Here is an 18,756-nt window from a genome sequence, read left to right as displayed (position 1 = left end):
CTAAAAGTTGCGCTTCTCAGTCGCTGCTCCAAAACTTTGGCCGCTTTTTCACCATCTCACAGCTTCATGTTTTGAGTTGGCCCTCTCCAGCACAGAGAGGGCGTTGAGGCACAGCTGCCCAGGGAACCTGTGGGTGCCCCATCCTTGGATTTACGCAGTGCCAGGCTGGATGGGGCCCTGGGCAGCCCGAGCTGCTGGGGGGCAGCCCTGCCTATGGCCAGGGGTGGAACTGGGTGGGTTTAAAGCCCTTTCCAACCCAAGCCACGCTACGCTACGCTTCTACGGTTTCCCAAACCTGGGCCTTGCTGCAAGAGCCGCTGGGTCTCCCAGGTGCTGTTTGGATACAGCTATCGGTCACACCAACTGTTCACCTGCTGCTGCCCATCTCTTCTGCCATCTACCGCTTTATTTGTCAAACTGGGTAATGACCAACACGAAGAATTTAACAGTAACAGGTTTGCACAGTGGAGTCTTTGTTAAAGCGATGGATGCCGGCGTTATTTGCGTTAAGCCTTCAATGTCGTTAAGCCTTCAATGTATCTGCCGGCTCGGAAAACCTTCCTCTGAAGTGGAATTCGCAGACCGGATGGCCTCAGCGGCTCCAATAGCTCTTTGAAACAATGTACGTTGAAACCGAAAGCCCTAAAAGATAAGGGAAGAATAAAACGTTCGCTTCTCTGTATCTCCACACCGAGGGAACCCAACACCCCGTAGCAATCTCTCGCCGGGAGGAATCCGCCGCCGGCCGAGGCCGCGCCCCCCTCATGCACAATATTCGCGCTCATTAGCATGGCCGATGAGGCGGCCCCGCCCCCCGGCGGCCATTTGTAGCCGCGGCGCCCTGGCTGCGGGGGCGGGCGGCGCTCCTTTCGCTCCGCTCGGCGCTGCTCTTCTCGGCTCGGCGCTGCCGCGCGGCGGGGCGCTCCGTTACCCGCGCTGTGCCGACGGCGCGCTCCGTGAGCAGCGGGGCCTGAGGCCGCTCGGCGCCGAGCGGGCGGCGGACGGCGGGCAGGGAAGGCGGCGGGCAGGGAGGCGCCGGACCTGGCGGCGCTGCCGCGCTCGGCTCCCCCCGGCTCCCCCATGGCCGCGGGCTGCAGGGACGGCCCGGGGCAGGAGAAGTACCGGCTGGTGGTGGTGGGCGGCGGCGGCGTGGGCAAGTCGGCGCTCACCATCCAGTTCATCCAGGTGAGGCGCGGCGCCGGGGCAGCCCCTCTCGCGGCGCCGGGGAGGTTCCGCTCCGCCCGGCCGCGGCGCCGGGGCCTGGGCGCTGCCCGGCGCGCGGAGCCGGGGGGGAGGAAGGCCCGGAGGCGCCCCGTGCCGCCGGCGGGAGGCGGCGGCGTGACCTTGAGGGCCCCCCGGGAAGGCGCTGCGGGAGGGAAGGGGCGGCCGCCGCCTCCGGCCTGGCGCTGCCCGCGGCGCGCGGGTGGGGCGGCGCCGGGGTGCGAAGCGCGTCCCTGCGGGCGGCGGGAGGCGGCGGGGCAGGGCAGGGCAGGGCGAGCCGGGCGGCACGGCTGCCTCGGTGCTGCTCCGCGGCTCGTGAAAGCCGCGAGGAAAGGTGCGCGCCTGCCTCGCGACGGAGGGCCCTCGGGCTGCCTCTCTGCCGCACCGCCGTGCCTTACGTCGGGGCCGTGCCTTCAGGCTGAGCTCGGGGCACGCGGGTAGCTGGCGCTTCAAGAGCTGGGCTTCCAGGGAAGCTGTTGCAAACAGCGCGCCGAGATGGGACCGGCTGCTGTGTGCGCAGCGTTGTGCAGCAGCAGGTACCGCGTGGGGGTCCGTCCCTGCTGCTGCTGCTGCTGCTGCTCTGGGGGCTGCTCGCTCCTGTGGCCCGCTGCAGCCGGCTCGGAGCGCCGCTAACGGCGCGCAGTGTGATCTCTTCGGCTGGCACTGCCTGTGTGTTCCTGCGGGCGGCCGGGCTGGTGTGAGAGCAGCGTGTGTGGCTGGAGGCCGGTTCTCCGGTGCCGCTGTCTTGGAAAGCGCAGCTGAATGGGTTTGCGGAGTCCTTGGCTGTAGCGTGGCTTTTGGATAGTCATTGCTAGCACAGGAGGAGGGAAAGGTTCTGCGGGGTGCTGTATGGGTGTCTGCAGGCACTCGCATAGAAACTTTCTTAAAGCAAAGCTCAAGCTGCACGCATACGGCAGCAAAAGCTTTGGCTCGAGAGCTGCTCTCTGCGCCCCTCTTCCAGAGGAGGGCTGTGAAAGAGGAATCCGTGTCTGCTCTGTGCCGGGTGAGGAACTCTTCAGATAATGAGCTGAAAAAGAAGCGTTCCGCTTTAAAAGAGCGGTGTCAGAACAGCACTGTGGGGCTGAGCTGATGTGTTGAGAGTGAATTTTCCAAAACAACTTATTGTCAGCTTGTGTTACATTATCTGCATTGTTTCGTCCTCTCGGCTGCTTCATCTCGGTGTGAAATCTTGCCACCGCAAAGTGATCTTTAGCAGAAGACTTGGCCTCTGAACGACCTGAGGGATAACTGGGGAGTAAAGACCCTCTGTGTGGAGCCTCAGGTGCCTTAGGGACCGGTGTTGTGTGTCTTCTGTGCTTGCTGCATTGCTGTGGACAATAGGAAATGAAGCTGGATGTGTTGTTTCTTGGCTAGGGTGTTTTCTTCAGCTCTTAATCCTTGCGATGGTGTCAGGTGTGCCTGATGCCATGCAGCCACCGCTGTCCTTCCTGCGTGGCGAGCGTGTTGCCAAACATGTTGTTTTCCTTGTGGGACTGTGTAGAAACTTCTCCAAATAGTTTGAAAATTGATTACAAGTGAGTCACATGCCTCATTGCTGGAATTTCTCAGGATTAAGTGGCGGGCTCGTCGTTGCCTCACTACGACATGGCTCAGCACTGGGTTTGGCCACGCGACAGGACTTGATGTCAGTGAGGGATTGCAGCTCTGTTTTGCTCCGCTATTGCTCGTGATAAAGCGTGGCCGTCGCCATCTCAGTTCTGAAGCTCTTAAGGAGGAACACTTCTTGTTGGTGAATAGTTCCCGCTTAGATTCGTTTCCCTGTGCTTAACTGAAAGTGCTTCGGGCGGTTGTGCTTCAGGGCTGCTGGTTGCTTCCAGGTAAGCAGGGCTGTTGTGCTCAGCTGCGGTGGGAAAGCACATGTCCTGGTGTACACTGCCTCCTTTGGAGGACTAAGGGGGAGGATCTGTATCTGAAAATAGGAAATGGTTCCCTCGCGTGCGGTGAAATAAGCGAAGAGGAACTGAAGCTGCAGGCAGAACCAGTTGGGCTGCTGTCTGTCGCCAGCCCTGGGATCTGCCTGCCCAGCGCATCCCTCCTGCCTTGCTCGGTGCCTGTGGTGGTGGCACGGTGAGGCTGGGCCTTGTAGTGGCACCGGAGCCTCCTGCCCTGCGTGCGGCATCTGTCGGTTCCTGGTGGTGGTTGTGCTCAAATTTGGGCCGAAACAGCGCTGTTTTGGTCCCGCAGGCAAAGCTCTTCCACTGCATGCGAGCTGTTCAGAAGTTCCTCTCACGCTTGGAGAAGCTGTGGGGTGCACGTTTGCAGACGAGGGCTGTCAGTGAGTGGTGACTGGCGTGCGCCTCTCGGCCCTTCCTCCAGGGAGATAAACAGAGCTGGGTATTAGCGCTGGTGGGACAGGATTCCATCCTGGAAATTCACAATCATTTCCTCTAAATCAGGATGTGATATATGAACTTTCTGCTGTCCAGTCTGCGTGCTGTCAGGACAGGAAGTGGAGAAGTTGTCATTGCTGAGTAGATGGCCCCTGCCACAGCCATAAAGCTTAGGAAAGCCCCGGTCAGTGGTAGTTCAACTTCATGCCACGGCCTTTTAAAACGAAGCGCCGGAGCTAAGCATTCCTACTCTCAGTTAAAAAATAAACAAATAATCCGTCACTCTGAGATCCCAAAAGAGGCAGAAGGCTTTTCTGCAGGCAGCCGAGGCATTTGGGAGCGCGAGCCGTGCGGGGCGCACAGCTGTTGCAGCAATAGCTCCTCTCCAGCTGTCATGCAGAGGTCTGTCACAAAATACCCCACATTCCCTTCCAGCTCAGCCCTTTGTAATATTCAGGTTTCCTCGCGCAAAGGGAGTGCAGCCTCGCGAGTACTTAATCACCCTCTGCATACTTCTTAGCCTGCAGTTGCCATTCACTTCATGCTTTTTTTGGTTAGCTCCTTCGGTGTGGCTGAGCTCAGCTTGCCAGTCAGCTTCATGCTAAATGTGGTAATGCTTCAATGTGTTTTGGGCTGCTGGAACGATTTGTGCAGCATAAAAACGTATGTGGGGATCCAGTGGTGGTTGTTTGTGTGCGTGCGCACTGACTTCATGCTGTATTTACAAGTGAAAATTTGCAATAATAATAGTGAGTTTCCTGCTGCTCTTCCAGCTGTCAGTAAGCAGTTCTGATTGGAGCTGTGCTGGCCGCTTTACTCAACAAGCAAGCAGAGCAAATTGGAGGTAGATAGCTAATACCAGGCATTGCTCTGGAAGCAAGCATGTATGGCTTACAGATGGGTGGTGAGCAGCTGTCTGGATATGCTTTTCCTTTTCTTTTCCAAACTACAGTTTTCACCAGAGCATTAGTTCTCATTACTAGAAATACAGCTAGGACTGAGTTGACTTAGTGTATTTTTTATTTGATGGAGCTGTTGGCTGAAAAAATGGCCTCGTTCTCAATTTTTAGGCGAGACTCTAAAACAGCACAGTAAAGCAGATGGAAAACCAACAACTGAAATGCAGCTGGTGTCCACGCTGGGAGCTGGATGGACCCCAGTGTCTGAACATCCTGTGCCACCTGTATGTGCTGTGCTTGAGGGTTTAAGCCCCTCTCATTCCTGGGTATTCTGATGAACTGCTCTGACAGTCAGAAGGTGTTCCTTGAGTGAGCCCGTAGAAACAAATCCAAGGAATAAAATGTCACGGATTCCAGGCTGTGGATTCATATGGGCTGTGCTGTAACTGCATGCTTACATTGTGATAAACAGCAGGGTCGTATTGCAGCGAGCAGTGCGGTGTGATGCAAGGTGGCAAAACACAGTTCAGGGAATGAGCGTCTTTGTGTTGGCATCCACCGAGGTTAAAGGTGGGGTGTGTGTGTGTGTGTGTTGCAGAAGGTGGGAAATGAAAATCCTAATCCAAACAAAGCTCTTGTGATGCAGTCACCTGGAAAAATAAGGGCCTGTTGTTTCTCTTCTTGTGAAACCTGAACCCTTGGCTCCACGCTTTCCAGAGCGCTGCCACTAGAAAAAAGGTTTGTATTGCTCAGTTGTAGATCTGCAGCCTGGCAACTGAAGTAGTTAACTGCTGGCCTAACTTGCAGGCGAAGTTGGGTTGAAAGCATGCCAAGAGCTGCTGGGAATTTGGTGTGATACCCCGGTGTTGCTCCTTGGTGGGGCTAAATGATGCAGTGCCTCACCACAGAGGTGTCTGCAGGGCAGGCTCTGGGGCTCTGCAATGGTACGATGCATCGTAACTTACCCAGCAGGGATGCCGTGCATTGATGTACTTAGAAGGAACATGATGACAACAGCTCATTAATAAGTGAGCTGTGTTCAGAACTGGGCACGCTCCCATCCCAAAGTGAAATTCCTTTGAGATAACTTAAAACTCTTTGCAGTCAAGAAAGCACCTTGCCACGCATTAGGCTGTCGCTTGCACAGTAAGTCTGTGTTGCTGTGCTGGTGGCTATCTGGGTGCTTCCAGCACCACTTGCACGAGGATTTCTGGCACAGCTTCCCAGCCTGGGTGCCCTTTGTGCTCGCAGGGTGAACAGCAGCGCTGGCACAGAGCCCCGTGCCCCAGCCATGTGAGAGGCTCCCCGCCTCGGCTGGAGCTCCAGACTGTGCTGCAGGCTGCAGGGGGTGGCTGCTGTGAGCACGGCCCTTCCTCTGGGGTGTTGGAAGGGCAGAGATGTTCTGCTTCAGGATACTTTATGTTTACGTAACTTGTTGGCATTTAACGATAACGTTACCATTGCTGGAAATGCTGTGTCTTAGCTCCTTGAAGTGCTGTAAGATAGCTGCCAGCCTTAGGTGGCTAGCTGGTAGGAAGCTGGGGTTGTGCAGATCGTTCTCAATTAGTCTGTTCTCAGGTCTAGACCTGTGTGACACTACTGAGTCAGTCCTCATCACTCACGCTGCCTATCCTGCTGGCTTGGTAGTCTTTTGCTCTCTTATGGCCATAACCACTGTGACAATGTTATATCCAGGTAGATGCAGCACGTATTACAAATGTGTTCTGTTCCCAGAAGTATGTAAAACCACCCCCAGCTGAAATCCCATTGGTAATTGCTCCTTGTCTCTTGACTTTCCTGTCGTGCTTTGCATATAACACATTCCCAGATACCTGCGTGTGACTGGGATTACCCTAGACAAACCTTTATTGGAAGAGGCAGAGTGAATGGGATCCAGATCAGGTAGCTTAGTTAAAACTAACACCTGTAGGTGCTGTTTGCCATATGCAGTTGCTGGAGTTCTATTTTAAAATGGTGATGGATAGAAGTGGAAAGCTGTTACTGCAGGTGAGCTGTTCCTTTGTGAGCAGTGAGCGGGGCCCTCCCCGCTGGCCTTGAGCTGTGTTTTTCTTTCCAAAGCAATGTGTGCCCTATCATCTTGAAGGATTTTTTTTCCTCACTTTCTTTTTTATCTCATGTTCTTTGCTGTTGTTCTGTCTCACAGCTTTGGTGCTGTTGCAGCTTGCGTCCAAAATAGCCTCTAAGCCCCTCGGGGAGGAACAGGTAATATGGGAGAAAGCATCATTCCTCTCTTTATAACTTAATCACTTCAAGTAGGTAGCGGGCAGGAAGGATATTTACTTCAGCTCTTCGTTTTGCCTTTTAATTAAGATGCCCCGTGTGTATGCTTTAAGCAGGTCACATACCAGTGTCAGTGCCAAAGTCACTGCGCTCCTCGGTGAGCGGGGCTGCTTCTGGGTGGAGCTGCCATCAGGGTGAAAGCACTGTGGGTACAGATGGGTAACCTACAGGAGGGTTGGGGTGGAGTGCAGCACAAGGGCTTCTCCTGTCTGGGTGAAGGAAGGTCACACATCCATGTGTTTATCTAGCGACTAATGGAGCGCTGCGCAACGCTGCCTGGCAGGGAGGTGAGCTCACAGCTTCTGATCTGCCGCAGGTGGAGGAAAAGCCGTGGGGCTGTGCTGAGCTGGGTGGTGCTGGGAAGGCTGTACCACGCTTCTCTTGTTACATGGGGAAGTGCTGTAAGCTCTGGTTACGGGCCGAGATCCCGGATGAGGGCAGGTTGCTGGTAGACTTTGTGTAACTTACAGTGTGCTGACGTGTGGCACAGCTGCCCCAGGAGTGGGCTGGGTGATGTGCGTGGAGTAGGGAAGGTGGCAGGGACACGGAGCCTTACCTTGGTGCTGGGGGGAGCCAAAACTTGAGAAGGAACTCCCCAAGTTCTCTGCAACTCCTGAAACACTCAGAGTTAAAAATAACCAGGGAATGTTTCTAGCGGGGATCAGTTACGTTGCCTGCACGCAGCTCTGGTGTGAGCGTAGCCAGACCCGCAGCATCTTGTTGGCTCCATCAGGGCAGTGGGTTGTCATCTGTGGGGGTGGGTGCTGGAGGGTTCTCCCACCCGGGTGGGAAGGGAGTAATATGCAGCAGGACCCCTCTCAGCATGGCAGAGAAGAAGCATTAGCTGCTGACACCAGTGTGCATTAATCATTAACTTGGTATTCGCTCTGACGCGTCCGAGTGCTGTAGTTGAAGAGAAAAAGGTCTTCATGCAGAAGGTCTATGCAAAGCTTTATTTCTCAGCAGCTAAACATTAGGTGTACGTGTTTGTGACTGTAATGTCTGTCACCTTCCTCAAGTCAAGCCATAAAGCCTTCCCTGAAACTTCTGAGGGAATTATCCAGTGCTGGTCTGAGCGTTTTCTGGCAAAACACACTTCCTCAGATCATACTACAGAACATCTTCAGGATTCCTAACTTAGGCAGGTAGAAATCTGTCAGCCTACAAGCAAATCTTGAATGTTTTTGCTTTTTATGTGGCAAGTGGGCCATGAAAGTGGTAGGATGCCGGTGATAAGTCAGTGTGAAGGATCTGGTGTCTTCGGATGGAAAAGCGATCTGTTAAACATCTTCTGCCATTAGACTCCCTCTGTGTAAGGGAAGCAAATGGGATTATGACAGCATGTACTGCATGCAGCGGGGTGTTTCTAAATTGTGTGTTCCTGGTAGTATTTCAGTGTCTGTCTTTCCTTCTAAGAAGGCTCTTTGTAATCATGCAAAAAAGAAAAAAATAGTTGCTGATAATGGACTTGCATCTGTGCTGTGCTGGAGGAGGCTGTACTGTTAGAAATGTGCGTAAGGTAGCTCCCACCAGTATGTCTGCATTAGCAAAATAAGCAGTGACGGTGTATTTGAAGGGATTTGGGCTTTGTGTGATACAACAAAGCAATAATCAGGCTGTTTTTCAATACTTGTCTTGCATTTTCAGTTGCTGCTTGGGATTGTTTCTGGCTGTTGGTCTTCGAAGTTCCCTGGAAATGCACTCTCTTTGCATGTTGTTCTGCTGCCTGCCCACTGGGCCCTGGGCAAAGTTATCATGACCACATACCCTGATGGAGATTTCCGAAGCACAAACACATATGCTGTGCCATTTAGATTTCCCATACGCTACCTTTCCTTCACCTGATGTCCCTTTGTGAGCTGGATTCTCGCCTTGCTGGGAGCTCTCAGCTTGGGTATTTTGGGGGTGGGAGAGCATCCTTGTGCCTAGCAGAGAAGCCTGTAGGCTGTGTGCTGAAATGAATGATTCCCAGACCCTCAAGTTGTTGAAAGGTGAGCCTGTATGAAGCCAAAGTAATCCTTAGCGTGTAAGCAGTGTAAGAGCACTAAAATGAGAAGCTCCAAAGAGTGGAAATGCATCTTATTTCTGTCTCCTTAGAGACAGGTGGTGGTTGTCTGCTTCTGCCAGGGGGATGTTGCCCACTATCTGTGTCGGTGGGATTATATGGGGAAAGAGCCTTCAACCTTAGCAGTCGCCTCCTTTGCACTGACATTATCTGCCTTTCTCTAAGTAGGTTGCATTCCTCACATTTTTAACAGTGGCTTCCCCTCCTCCATAGCTGCTTTGCCTTGTGTCGTGGGGCACTGTGAATTTTTAGGCTTGTGCTCCAGGAACCTTCTCTGGGAAAGGAAACTGATGATGAAATCATTTGCTTGGAGCAGAATTTGCAGATCATCTACTGTGTGCAGGGTGAGTTCAGTGTAGTGGTGACTTAGGATCCTAAGATCCAGCTGAGTTTGTACAGATGTGGGGATTTTGCTCATGGTTTAAGGGTTTTTGTAGCCTGACACAAAATTGCACTTGGGTTTTCCTGCTTGTTGTTGTTTTCAGTTTAAGTTTCTTTATATGCGTGCACAGAAAAGAAGTGTAGAAAACGTAGGGTTTAAATCAAAATGTTTTCTAATGCTGGAAGAAGGCCTCTAATTGATGGTATCTGTTCTGTTTGTGTGAGTAACTTAACGTTGGTTTTGCCACTAGCTGATGACTGCAGATCTCTGTGCAGTAATGTTATGCTGAGAGGTAAGGTTCTACCCGAACTGGCTGAGGCAGAGTTAACCAACAAGATAAGGTGACCCGAAGCCTTTCTTGTCGTGCTGATGGACTGGCTGTCCTGAGACTTCATCGGTGGTTACTGGAAGTCTGAATAGTCCATTATTCTAAGCGTGATGAAGTTGAAGAACCTGTTTTTAATCTATAAAAACGAGAGAAGCTAATGTGCTTTCCTGTGGTTTGGGTGCAGAGGGCTGGCTGCTTGTGCATTCCACGCTGTTTTCTCTTCACCGAATGCCTTTACCACAAGATCACTACTCGGTAGAATATGGGAGCGGAAATAGCAGTAGGGTATGGTTTTTCTTTTTTCTTCTAAAAACCAAAGAGAACCAACAAAAACAACTGATCAACCCTCCTGCATTCTAAAACCCTCTCTAAGTAAAGAAATGAGAGGTCTTTGCACGCTGCTCACACGTTTAAGATGGCCTTTGCTGTGTTCCTGCCTCTGTGCATTTAATCAGAGCATTTGTGTGAGTTCTTGTTTGCTTGAGATGAAATAGTGGCACTTCTGACTTCTTTAAGGCCATATTTGAATGTGCATGCAGTCTGTGATCAGGAGGAGAACTGCGTGGTTTTAATTGAATTTGGGATTTTCGGTGTAGGTGATTTTTGTAATGAGAAGTCTGTTTTTTTTTGACGATGGGTAACTTTTTCTTCAGCGTGAGGTGTTCTGAGCCCTTTCTGAGAAGGTGCTTAGTAAAGGTACTTCTCCAAGCACTGCTGAACTGGTACAGTACTGGGGGGCTGCAGCAGGCAGCAAACATGAGCAGTGTGGTACGAGTGCCTCCCTTCTGCACATAGTACGAATGGAGCTGGAGTAATTTAGCTCAGTTTCTGTGAATACAAACTTGCTCCAGATGGAATAACTGAACTTGCAAATGGTTTTGACTACAGAATATCTTGGATTGCGGTCTTACACCTTGCTTAAGATAGCAAATTCTCTTGTGCTTTCTGCACTGCAGCACCAGCTGCTGCTTGGACTGTGGCGTGCAGAAGTGGAGTGGGGAATGTGTGAATTGCTTTGAAGGGGGCTGAAAAGCAACTGGAAAGAGGTTATGCTTCAAAAGTAGGAGCTTCCCTCCTGGGAAACCTAGTGGGACCTGCTGAGCTGGGAGGCTGAACCAGTGTGATGGAGCTGACCGCAGCACACGACAGTGTAAGTTTAATTTGTCGTCTTAGGGTAATGAGCAAAAAGGATCCTCTTTGTAAGTCATTACTAGCCTCTATAGAAATCTTTCTGTGCTGGATTCATAGCAGTATCTTCTTTCCCGAGCTTGCTATCTGCTCTGATACTGAGTTATGGTATATATGGTTTAAGTAACTTTTTCTTAAAGGAAAAATACCTCAGTTATGAACAAATTGTTGCGTTTTCTTTTTGGCAGTGTCTGCTTGCAGAACCTATCCTGAAGAAGGTACCTTGCTTCATTCAGGTTTCATTACAAGCTAGTAGACATAAAATCAGAGATTCAGAGCAGCAGGTAGCAGAACCGATTTGTCTTAAGCAAAGAAATACGACTACCATGGTCAAGTTTATCCCTAATAAACACTTGTCCCGCCTTGCTTTTCTTGTCGTGAAGAATTGTCGTCTTCATGGCTTAGCTAATACGTTTACCAAAACTTTTTGTGACCCGAATTCATGTGGCTCACACCTGTGTTTTCCACTTAGCGATGCTTTCCTCCTTCGCTGCTGTCTCTGAAGGAATGTGATACAGAGAACTCGGCCTGTATCCTCCAATGCAAATGAGTGAATCATGTGCCCTGTCTGCTCCGTTCGGCCTGGGGGCAGTTTGTAAATTTAGAAAACAAGTTTATTTGAGAACTTATGTAAATTTTTGTCAGAATGAGAGCGTGAGGGGACAGAAGGGAAACCACCTTGCTGGAAACCCCCCAGAACAAATTTTGACTAACCGTGTAGTGTAGTAAAACTGAAGTATCTGGAGGTGTATTTGAGTCCTTCATTTTTAAACTTCTCTGCTTTTTATGAGCTTAAACATCCAAAAGCCCACCAGTCTTACACCTGGGATAACACGCTGCTCAACATGAGTACATTGTATGGGAATGCCGAATGCTTGACTTTTTTTTTTGGTGATATGCGTCTCTTATTTTCCTGTAGAGCTTGAAATCTAGTTGTCCTGCTTATATACAGAATTGTGCTGGGAAAAATAATCAGATCTATTCAAGGGGTAGTTGGTAAAGAGCTGTCCTTGCAGTTTAGTGTGAACATATGTGTGTGACTCTGTAGTGTTTGTTGCCTGCCCCTTAATAGGGAAAGCCACTAGGAAAAAGGATTCAGGTGTGTCCAAGTCGGTACACAAAGCTTTGATGTTGCAGAGGGATGAATAGAAAAAATACTTGCTTGAATTCATCTGAGGTCTATCCTAGGTAGACTAATGGTGCCTCTGCCATGTTCTGTCTGGGTTGAGGCAGGTACTAAAATGAAGCGTGTAGAAGAGTAAGTGGCAGTCAACAGAAAGGAAAGGCCTTTATGTAGGGGGTGAGCTTTAGAACATCTATGAAAGCAATACTAGAAGTGCCCTCCTTGGAACATTTTCACATCTCTGCCGTGCTGATGGTCCCCCTGAGGTTCATAGAATTGTTAAGGTTGGAAGAGAGCACTAAGATCATCTAGTCTAACTGCCAACCCATCCTCATCATGCCCACTGACCCGTGTCCCTAAGTACCACATCGACCCTTTTATCAGACACATTCAAGGATGATGACTCCACCGCTTCCCTTGGCAGCCTGTTCCAATGCTGTACCGCCCTCTCTAAGAAGAGATTATTCCTGATTGGATGTAGGGGAAGTTTTTTTTACAGAGAGAGTGGTGAGGTGCAGGAACAGGCTGCCTGGAGAAGTTGTGGAGTCTCCATCACTGGAGGTGTACAAGATCATGTTGGATGGGGCCCTGGGCAACTTGGTCTAGTGTGAGATCTAGAGGTTGGTGGCCCTGCCTTTGGCAGGGGAGTTGGAACTTGACAATCCTTGGGGTCTCTTCCAACCCGAGCCATTCTATGATTCTCATATCCAACTGAACCACCCTGGTACAACTTGAGGCTGTTTCCTCTCATCCTGTTGCTAATGAGGGTTAAGCAGTGCACTGGAGAAGGATGTAAAAAGGAGGATGGTAGGATTTGGACTTCTCTTGGTGGTCTTAAGTTCTGCTGGTATACAGGGAGTCCACCGCTATATTGGATGTGTTTTGATGTTAAGCCTTGTTTGCATTACTCATTTGCTAACTGCTGAAGCAGAACAGAAGTAGGATGAAGCCTACCATCACAGGCTTTAGATGGTAGAACTAGAGGGGGACAGCTGTCTTGGTCTGCACTATCACAGCATCTCTTGCTAGGCTGGAATCTGAAGCGCTGTGCTTTGAATGATGAAATTCTGCATCTGTAGTTTCCTGAGAAAGGCTCTTCACTGGGGAGAATGGGTTTTGCCCCAGCATCCAGCCCTTCAGAGAAATAATGGCTGAACAAAGCGCTGTTTCCTTTTAGTGGTGTTTGTCTGCTGCTGTAGTGGTACGTGAAGAACTATTTTGGGACCTGCCTTAACATCCTGTGTATCTGAATGCTGGGGGGGAAAACACGACGCCTTGCTTACCAGTGGTCTGCATGGCTCCAGCACATGCCCCTGGCTCCAAGGGAAGCAAGCCCCTGGGTGGTGAGGGGTGACCTGTGGATGCAGCACTTAGTGCACATGTTGGCTTGCTACAGCTGGCTCCATCACAGAGGTGATGCTGCTCAGTGTGGGGCTGCTGCCACCATGCATTTGCTTTCTTTACTGCTACCATACATGGCCATACTGTATAAAGTCTTGTTGACTGCTTGTGGTGGTGGCGGAGCATGCAGCGCTGCAGCTGGATGTTTACTTGCAGCTTCTTGATGTGGTTCATAATAGATGTGGCTTTTTGTAATGTGAAAGTAGATACTTGCACACGAGGCTGTACTTTGTGGCATTGCGTGGTGCGAAGCAGACATGAACATGAGAATGAGTCTGCTAACGCTCTGCTCTGGCACAGTGTGTTGCAGGAGGTGGTTATTGCTCGGCCTCAGTTATAACACCACCTGGCTGGGAGGTAGTTGGGCAAAGCAGCCCTTGCTGTTGAGATCATGCATTCTCCAAAGGTCCAAAGGCAGTGAAGACGGTGTTAACACACAACTGCTTAGGCCCTCCAGCTCGAGAGTCACGTAAAATATTCATCTAAACATTGTTAGAGCCACAAATGTGTGTGTTCCCGTTCCACGCAGTGTCTGTGTTAACACCAAGCAAGAAGTGAGCTCCCTCTGAGCCTGCATTGTGGTTTGGGTGGCACCGAGAGTGGCGCTGCCCTGCAGGTGCAGAGACCGAGGGGAAGAGACACTGTGGTGGTTTTAGTATAAGCAAATGTTTTGCTCATAAATAGGCTTGTTTTTAGATGGAAATCAATGCCTGCATAAATACGTGGACTGAATACAGGAGACAAAAGCTTTTTGAACGTAAAATTTGAGGACATGAGCGTGTTTCCATTCAGCATTCTGTAACTATAAAATCTGAAGTTTCTGTGGCCAAAGCTCTGCTGCTCACTGGAGCTTCAGGATCTCTTCCTTTTCCCTCCAGACCAACTACCAAGCTGCACTGAGCAAGGCAGCAGCTGTGACCACCAAAACTTGCTCACACATCAGGAGTAGCGACTGTAAAATTGCTTGGTAACTCTGGTTCCTGGAATTGGTGTCTGTTCACACTTACCCATAAGAAAGCCTTGTTGTTCGCACTGTACTTTCCCTGTGGGAGTGGTGCTGTTTGCTGGGGGCTGTGGTGGCTGGGCAGTAAGCACCATCCCTGGGAAAGCACAGAAAACACTTGCTTGTATGTAAAGTGTAAATGTCACCCTGCACATAACGCTGGTTAAAAGTGAATTTGCTGATTCTGAGCAAGCTTGTGTCAGCGTGGTATGGACTGAAGTGTAGCACAGGTGTGTGACATCAAAAGAAGGTAAATGCAGGGGCTGGAGCTATTGCAGGAGGCTGTGCTCAGCTGGACTTGTGGGATTGACACCAGATGTGGAACAGCAGCTTCCCATATTTCACAACTATCAGTCTGGTTTTTTTTATTTTTACTTTTTTTTTTTTCCTTCGGAGCATTGAGGATAAAATTTCCCACATTACCTCCTGTGTTCCTTCCCTCTGTCCCGCAGCCTAGCACTGATGAGAAAAGCAGTCTGAATGGTGCTGTCAGATGTGCAGGAGTCTCCTTTGATCTGCAAGTCTGCTACTGATGATAGTAAGAGGAATAAGTCTTCACAGTCATTACGGGACTTTTTCCAGGGGCATTAAGAGATTTAGCTTCAATGCGAGCACTGGTTAGGCTGGAAAGAAAAGCACTGTGCTGCAGTGGTGTCTGGAAAGTGCTTGCTATTTTTCAAAGCCATTTGTCCAGCTGAAGCTTTCTTTCAGTTGCAGAAGTCCAAGCTGTGGGTTCATTTAATGCTGCATGTTAGATTTACAGTCTTTTTGTTTTATGGAAACTTGGTGCTTCCAAAAGTAGTGGTGTTAGCTGGAGCTGCTGCTTATGAAGCGGCACTGTCTGCATCTGTGGGAACTGCCTCTGTTTAATGGACGTGTGCTTTTCCACAGGCATTGTGCCTCAGCGTGATTTCAGGTTAATCTCTCTGAAATCTATGCCAGATACCTCTCTACCGAGCAGGGATAGAATTGCTCCATCATACAGAGTTGCGTGTTCAGTGATGCTGTGGCTATCACATTGCTCTGCCCTGTTTGGCTGACAATGGCCAGGTCCAGTCTTTCCCCCTGTGTCAGAACCTGATCGCTCAAGTGCCGTGTCCAGGTTGGCAGACCAAACAAAGGGACACTTGTGTGCTGGGAGCCAGAACCGTGCTGTCGCTGCTGCTAAGAGGCTTTCTGCTCCTCTTCTACCTGGCCAAGTCACCTCCTTTTCACAGTCGGTAGGTTAACCTGACACCTTGCCTTAGGGACAAGGTAGAAAATGCTCCTAAGTCTTGTTTGGCTCTAAATCCCGAGCTAAGGGGATAAATACTTCTCGTTCTTCTATCTGGGTTAAGAAAACAGCACTGCAGCGTCAGTCCCTCGAAAAAACATCTTGTGGATGTTAAGGTTATGGAGCTTAGTGCTGGGCTTGGGAGTGAGGTGTGTGGATGCTGTGCTCTCTTCTCATTCCTGCTCGCTTTAGGAGCCTGCCAGATAATATTTGTTGCCCAGGGTAAATCTTCTTTCTGTCTGAGGCACATTTTCATCTTGAACTGCAGAACGATGACTGATAGGGATGTGCTGGAATAGCAGTTCGGGGGATGTTGGCGGTGCCGCAGCGTGGGGTTTGTATGTGTTGAGGCACTGGGTCTCATCTGGTGCTGCTTTCGAGCTGTGTCTGCTGTGCTGTGAAGGAAACTTAAAGAGCCTCGTTAAAAGTGTGCATTTAGTACATTATCACTATGGTAGCTTTTCAGTACGGGCTTTCTGTCTACCAGCTTGGCACCTGCCGGCTATTCAGATACCCTTTTTGTAAGGGCAAGCTGTCTCAGATGTTTTCATCTGAACTGATTTTGCTACGTGCACTACAGTGGTAAAACATACATTATTCAGCTTTGGATATTGGCACACCTAGAGGATTAACACACTTACAAGGACTTGATGACTTCATAGGTAGACAACCACTTCTATCATTGGCATTTAAGATTTTTCGGGACTCGAAGTTAACTGCTATGTGGGTTTTAGCTGGCTGAGAATTTGGGAGGAAAGCTGATAATTACTGCCCTCGCTAATGAAAATGGATGGCTAAATAACACAGCTGCCTCTTCAGCGTTTTTGGCACTTCGGTTATGACACTTTCAAAACTTAAAGATTACAGTAATTGTCTGTAGTCTCTGAAATGAGTCTAGACAGTCTTGTCTCAGGCCAAAAGCTTGGAGTTAAATAAATACATGACTTGGGCACATAAAGCCATCAGAATCATGCTTGTCTGACACAATAGCTCTTAGTAGATATAAGTACTATTTTATAGCTCTTCCTAAATAATTAGCTTCTAATGATCAGCTAATAAATTTTGGAAAATAAAGTACTCCGTGGCTCGCTAATGAAGCGGAACGTTTTCACGTTGGATGTTGTCCAAGCTGGTGTTCAAGAATTCCATGGGGCTTACTGTGGTAATAGGGGAAAAAAAAAAAAGGGATGGAACCTAATGCATTGCTATCTCTGACTGCAATGACCTCATAGAGTAAGTGAGGTGTGGTATGGGCTCGGAAAATCATCTTCGCTTTTAATTACATGCATCCTAATGATTCTTCACCATTTTTTTTCTTTTATTAATGGATCAAATGGCGTATAGTGAAAACTGCTGGGAGCTTTCATTCTTTTGGTTCAGCCCATTTGGCAGGTTTTACTCGCTTATTTGGGCTAGAAGACGTGCATTAAGGTAATACTGTGGGTCCAGATGTCCATAGCTGAGGCCAGGCAATCCAAGAAGTCTAGTTAACAAGCTATTTGCTTGCTGCTTGAATAGATAATAACAGTTCTGATTTGAGGTGAACGCTTGGACTCTCCTCCAGGGTTTATCTTTGCATGGAGTCAAAGTTTTCAATCTGTACTTGAGCACTTTCTCTGCATCCTTCAAGGGACTGTAAAGTGGCTTCATAAGACTGTGAATGCCCTAAACGTAGCTTTGTAGCCTCTAATCTGAGGTCTCTTGCTGACTGTTTTAATTAGGTCTCCGTTACTGAAGTGATGAGCTGTATTAATTGATTCTAAACCTTACCTCATTACGGTACTTAAATTTATAAGTCAAAACCTCTTGTTACACAGTTGTTCTAATGGTGTTATATATGATCCAGGTAAGCTCCAGCCCCCATCCCTCAGGGGGACTTCACTGAGAAACTTTTCTTTTTTCCACCTACAGCTGTATTCCCATAATCTGACTTTGGGAAAGGTGTATAACCAGATTGTAAGTGCAAAAAGGTGTGGGCTTCTTGAGGTGGAAACTCAGGTGATCCTAAGGAGTTTGTGTGCGTTATGTCTGAGCCTAATAAAGTCTTAGAGATGAGAAGATAGGATGCACAGAATACTTAAATGTTCCTCGAGTTGCAAATGGTTCTTGCATATATCTGTTGTGAGGCAAAAATGAAATCGAGACTCATCTGTGCTTGCAGGATAGAGCATGTTTTATAATCAGACTTGTTTAGACTTGAGAAATTGCATTGCCTCCTTCAAAGAACATTGCTGGCGCTTACTGCCATTAAAGGGCATTAATTCAAGGCTATACAAAGAAGTCTTAAAAGACAGGCAACGTGAACTTTTCTCTGATCCTCAGGGCTGTATTGCCATAAGCAGCCAGAGTCCAGAGTTTAAGGTCTGTGTAGCTTACAGCATGTCTGGGAGGGCACTTGGCACTCGGTAGGAGAGCTGTAAACCAGAGGCAAGCACTTGCAGGCCGCATAGCTTCCACTGCTGAGCTGTGTGCAGTGTGGGGAGCTGTCAGCCAGCAATGGGAGAAACGTAAGCACAGCACAGGTTTGGATTGAGTTTAAATCTGAAGGCTGTATTAAAAAAATATATTTTTTTTGAAGTTTTTTTTTAAGATGTTCACATGCAGTTCTTAACCGAGCCAAAAGCTGCTCCTTTCTGTGACAAAACACGTGAACTATAAACCCTTTCATCGGCATTGATGTTACATGCATGTAACCACCATCCACCCTGTCCATAACTCAAGTGCTGAGGGTGCATTAACACTTCACAAGAGTTCTCCTGACAGTTTATTTAAGCCTGGCAGGAAGTTAGCGAGCAGGTGTGCCACCCTTGTCAATAAAGCATTTGCCATGCTTATTCTGTGAGCCTCTGCGATAGGAGCACACACTCACAGTTTGTCAGGCTGCCTGGGTTATGTGTCAGATGCCTCTTCTCTGAGACAATATGCCACTTCTTCATGGATCCTCAGGTTGGTTTTTTTTTTTTTCCTTCTCCGAATCCTGTAATTATCTGTTCAGGAGTCAGAAGCTCTCCAGCTTCTGCTGTGCCCAAGCCGTTCTGTAAGCTGCTGCAGGGCGAAAATGGGAGCAGAAGTGAGTGGATGGGAAGTTCAAGTCACTTAAATGCAGAAAGGGAAGGTGCTTAGACAGGATTCAGATGTATGCACTGGTCTTCAAAATGAAGGTGCTTCCCCTGTATCCCCTCGTTCCCCACAGCCTCTGCTTCCCAGCACCCGTGGAAGAA

At 49.1% G+C, this 18,756-nt stretch overlaps 1 protein-coding gene across 7 annotated transcripts in view; it reads left to right on the top strand.

The window, feature by feature from the left end:
* Positions 1 to 827: 827 nt before the first annotated feature.
* Positions 828 to 18,756, top strand: part of RRAS (related RAS viral (r-ras) oncogene homolog) — a 34,819-nt gene continuing 16,890 nt past the window's right edge. Inside the window, exon 1 of one of the 7 annotated variants that reach the window (NM_001006466.2) lies at positions 828 to 1,185. In NM_001006466.2, coding sequence (NP_001006466.1) covers positions 1,081 to 1,185 — 105 coding nt within the window. In that variant the 5' untranslated portion in view covers positions 828 to 1,080. Of the gene's footprint in view, positions 1,186 to 1,481; positions 1,758 to 1,893; positions 3,060 to 6,934; positions 18,482 to 18,756 lie in introns of those variants that run through there. The other 6 variants (XM_040700832.2, XM_015286390.4, XM_040700831.2 and 3 more) reach the window with 6 other exon arrangements.

The sequence above is a fragment of the Gallus gallus genome, chromosome 5 (genome assembly GCF_016699485.2).
Source record: "Gallus gallus isolate bGalGal1 chromosome 5, bGalGal1.mat.broiler.GRCg7b, whole genome shotgun sequence".
NCBI lineage: Eukaryota > Metazoa > Chordata > Aves > Galliformes > Phasianidae > Gallus > Gallus gallus.
This window is presented reverse-complemented; position numbering and strand designations above follow the sequence as displayed.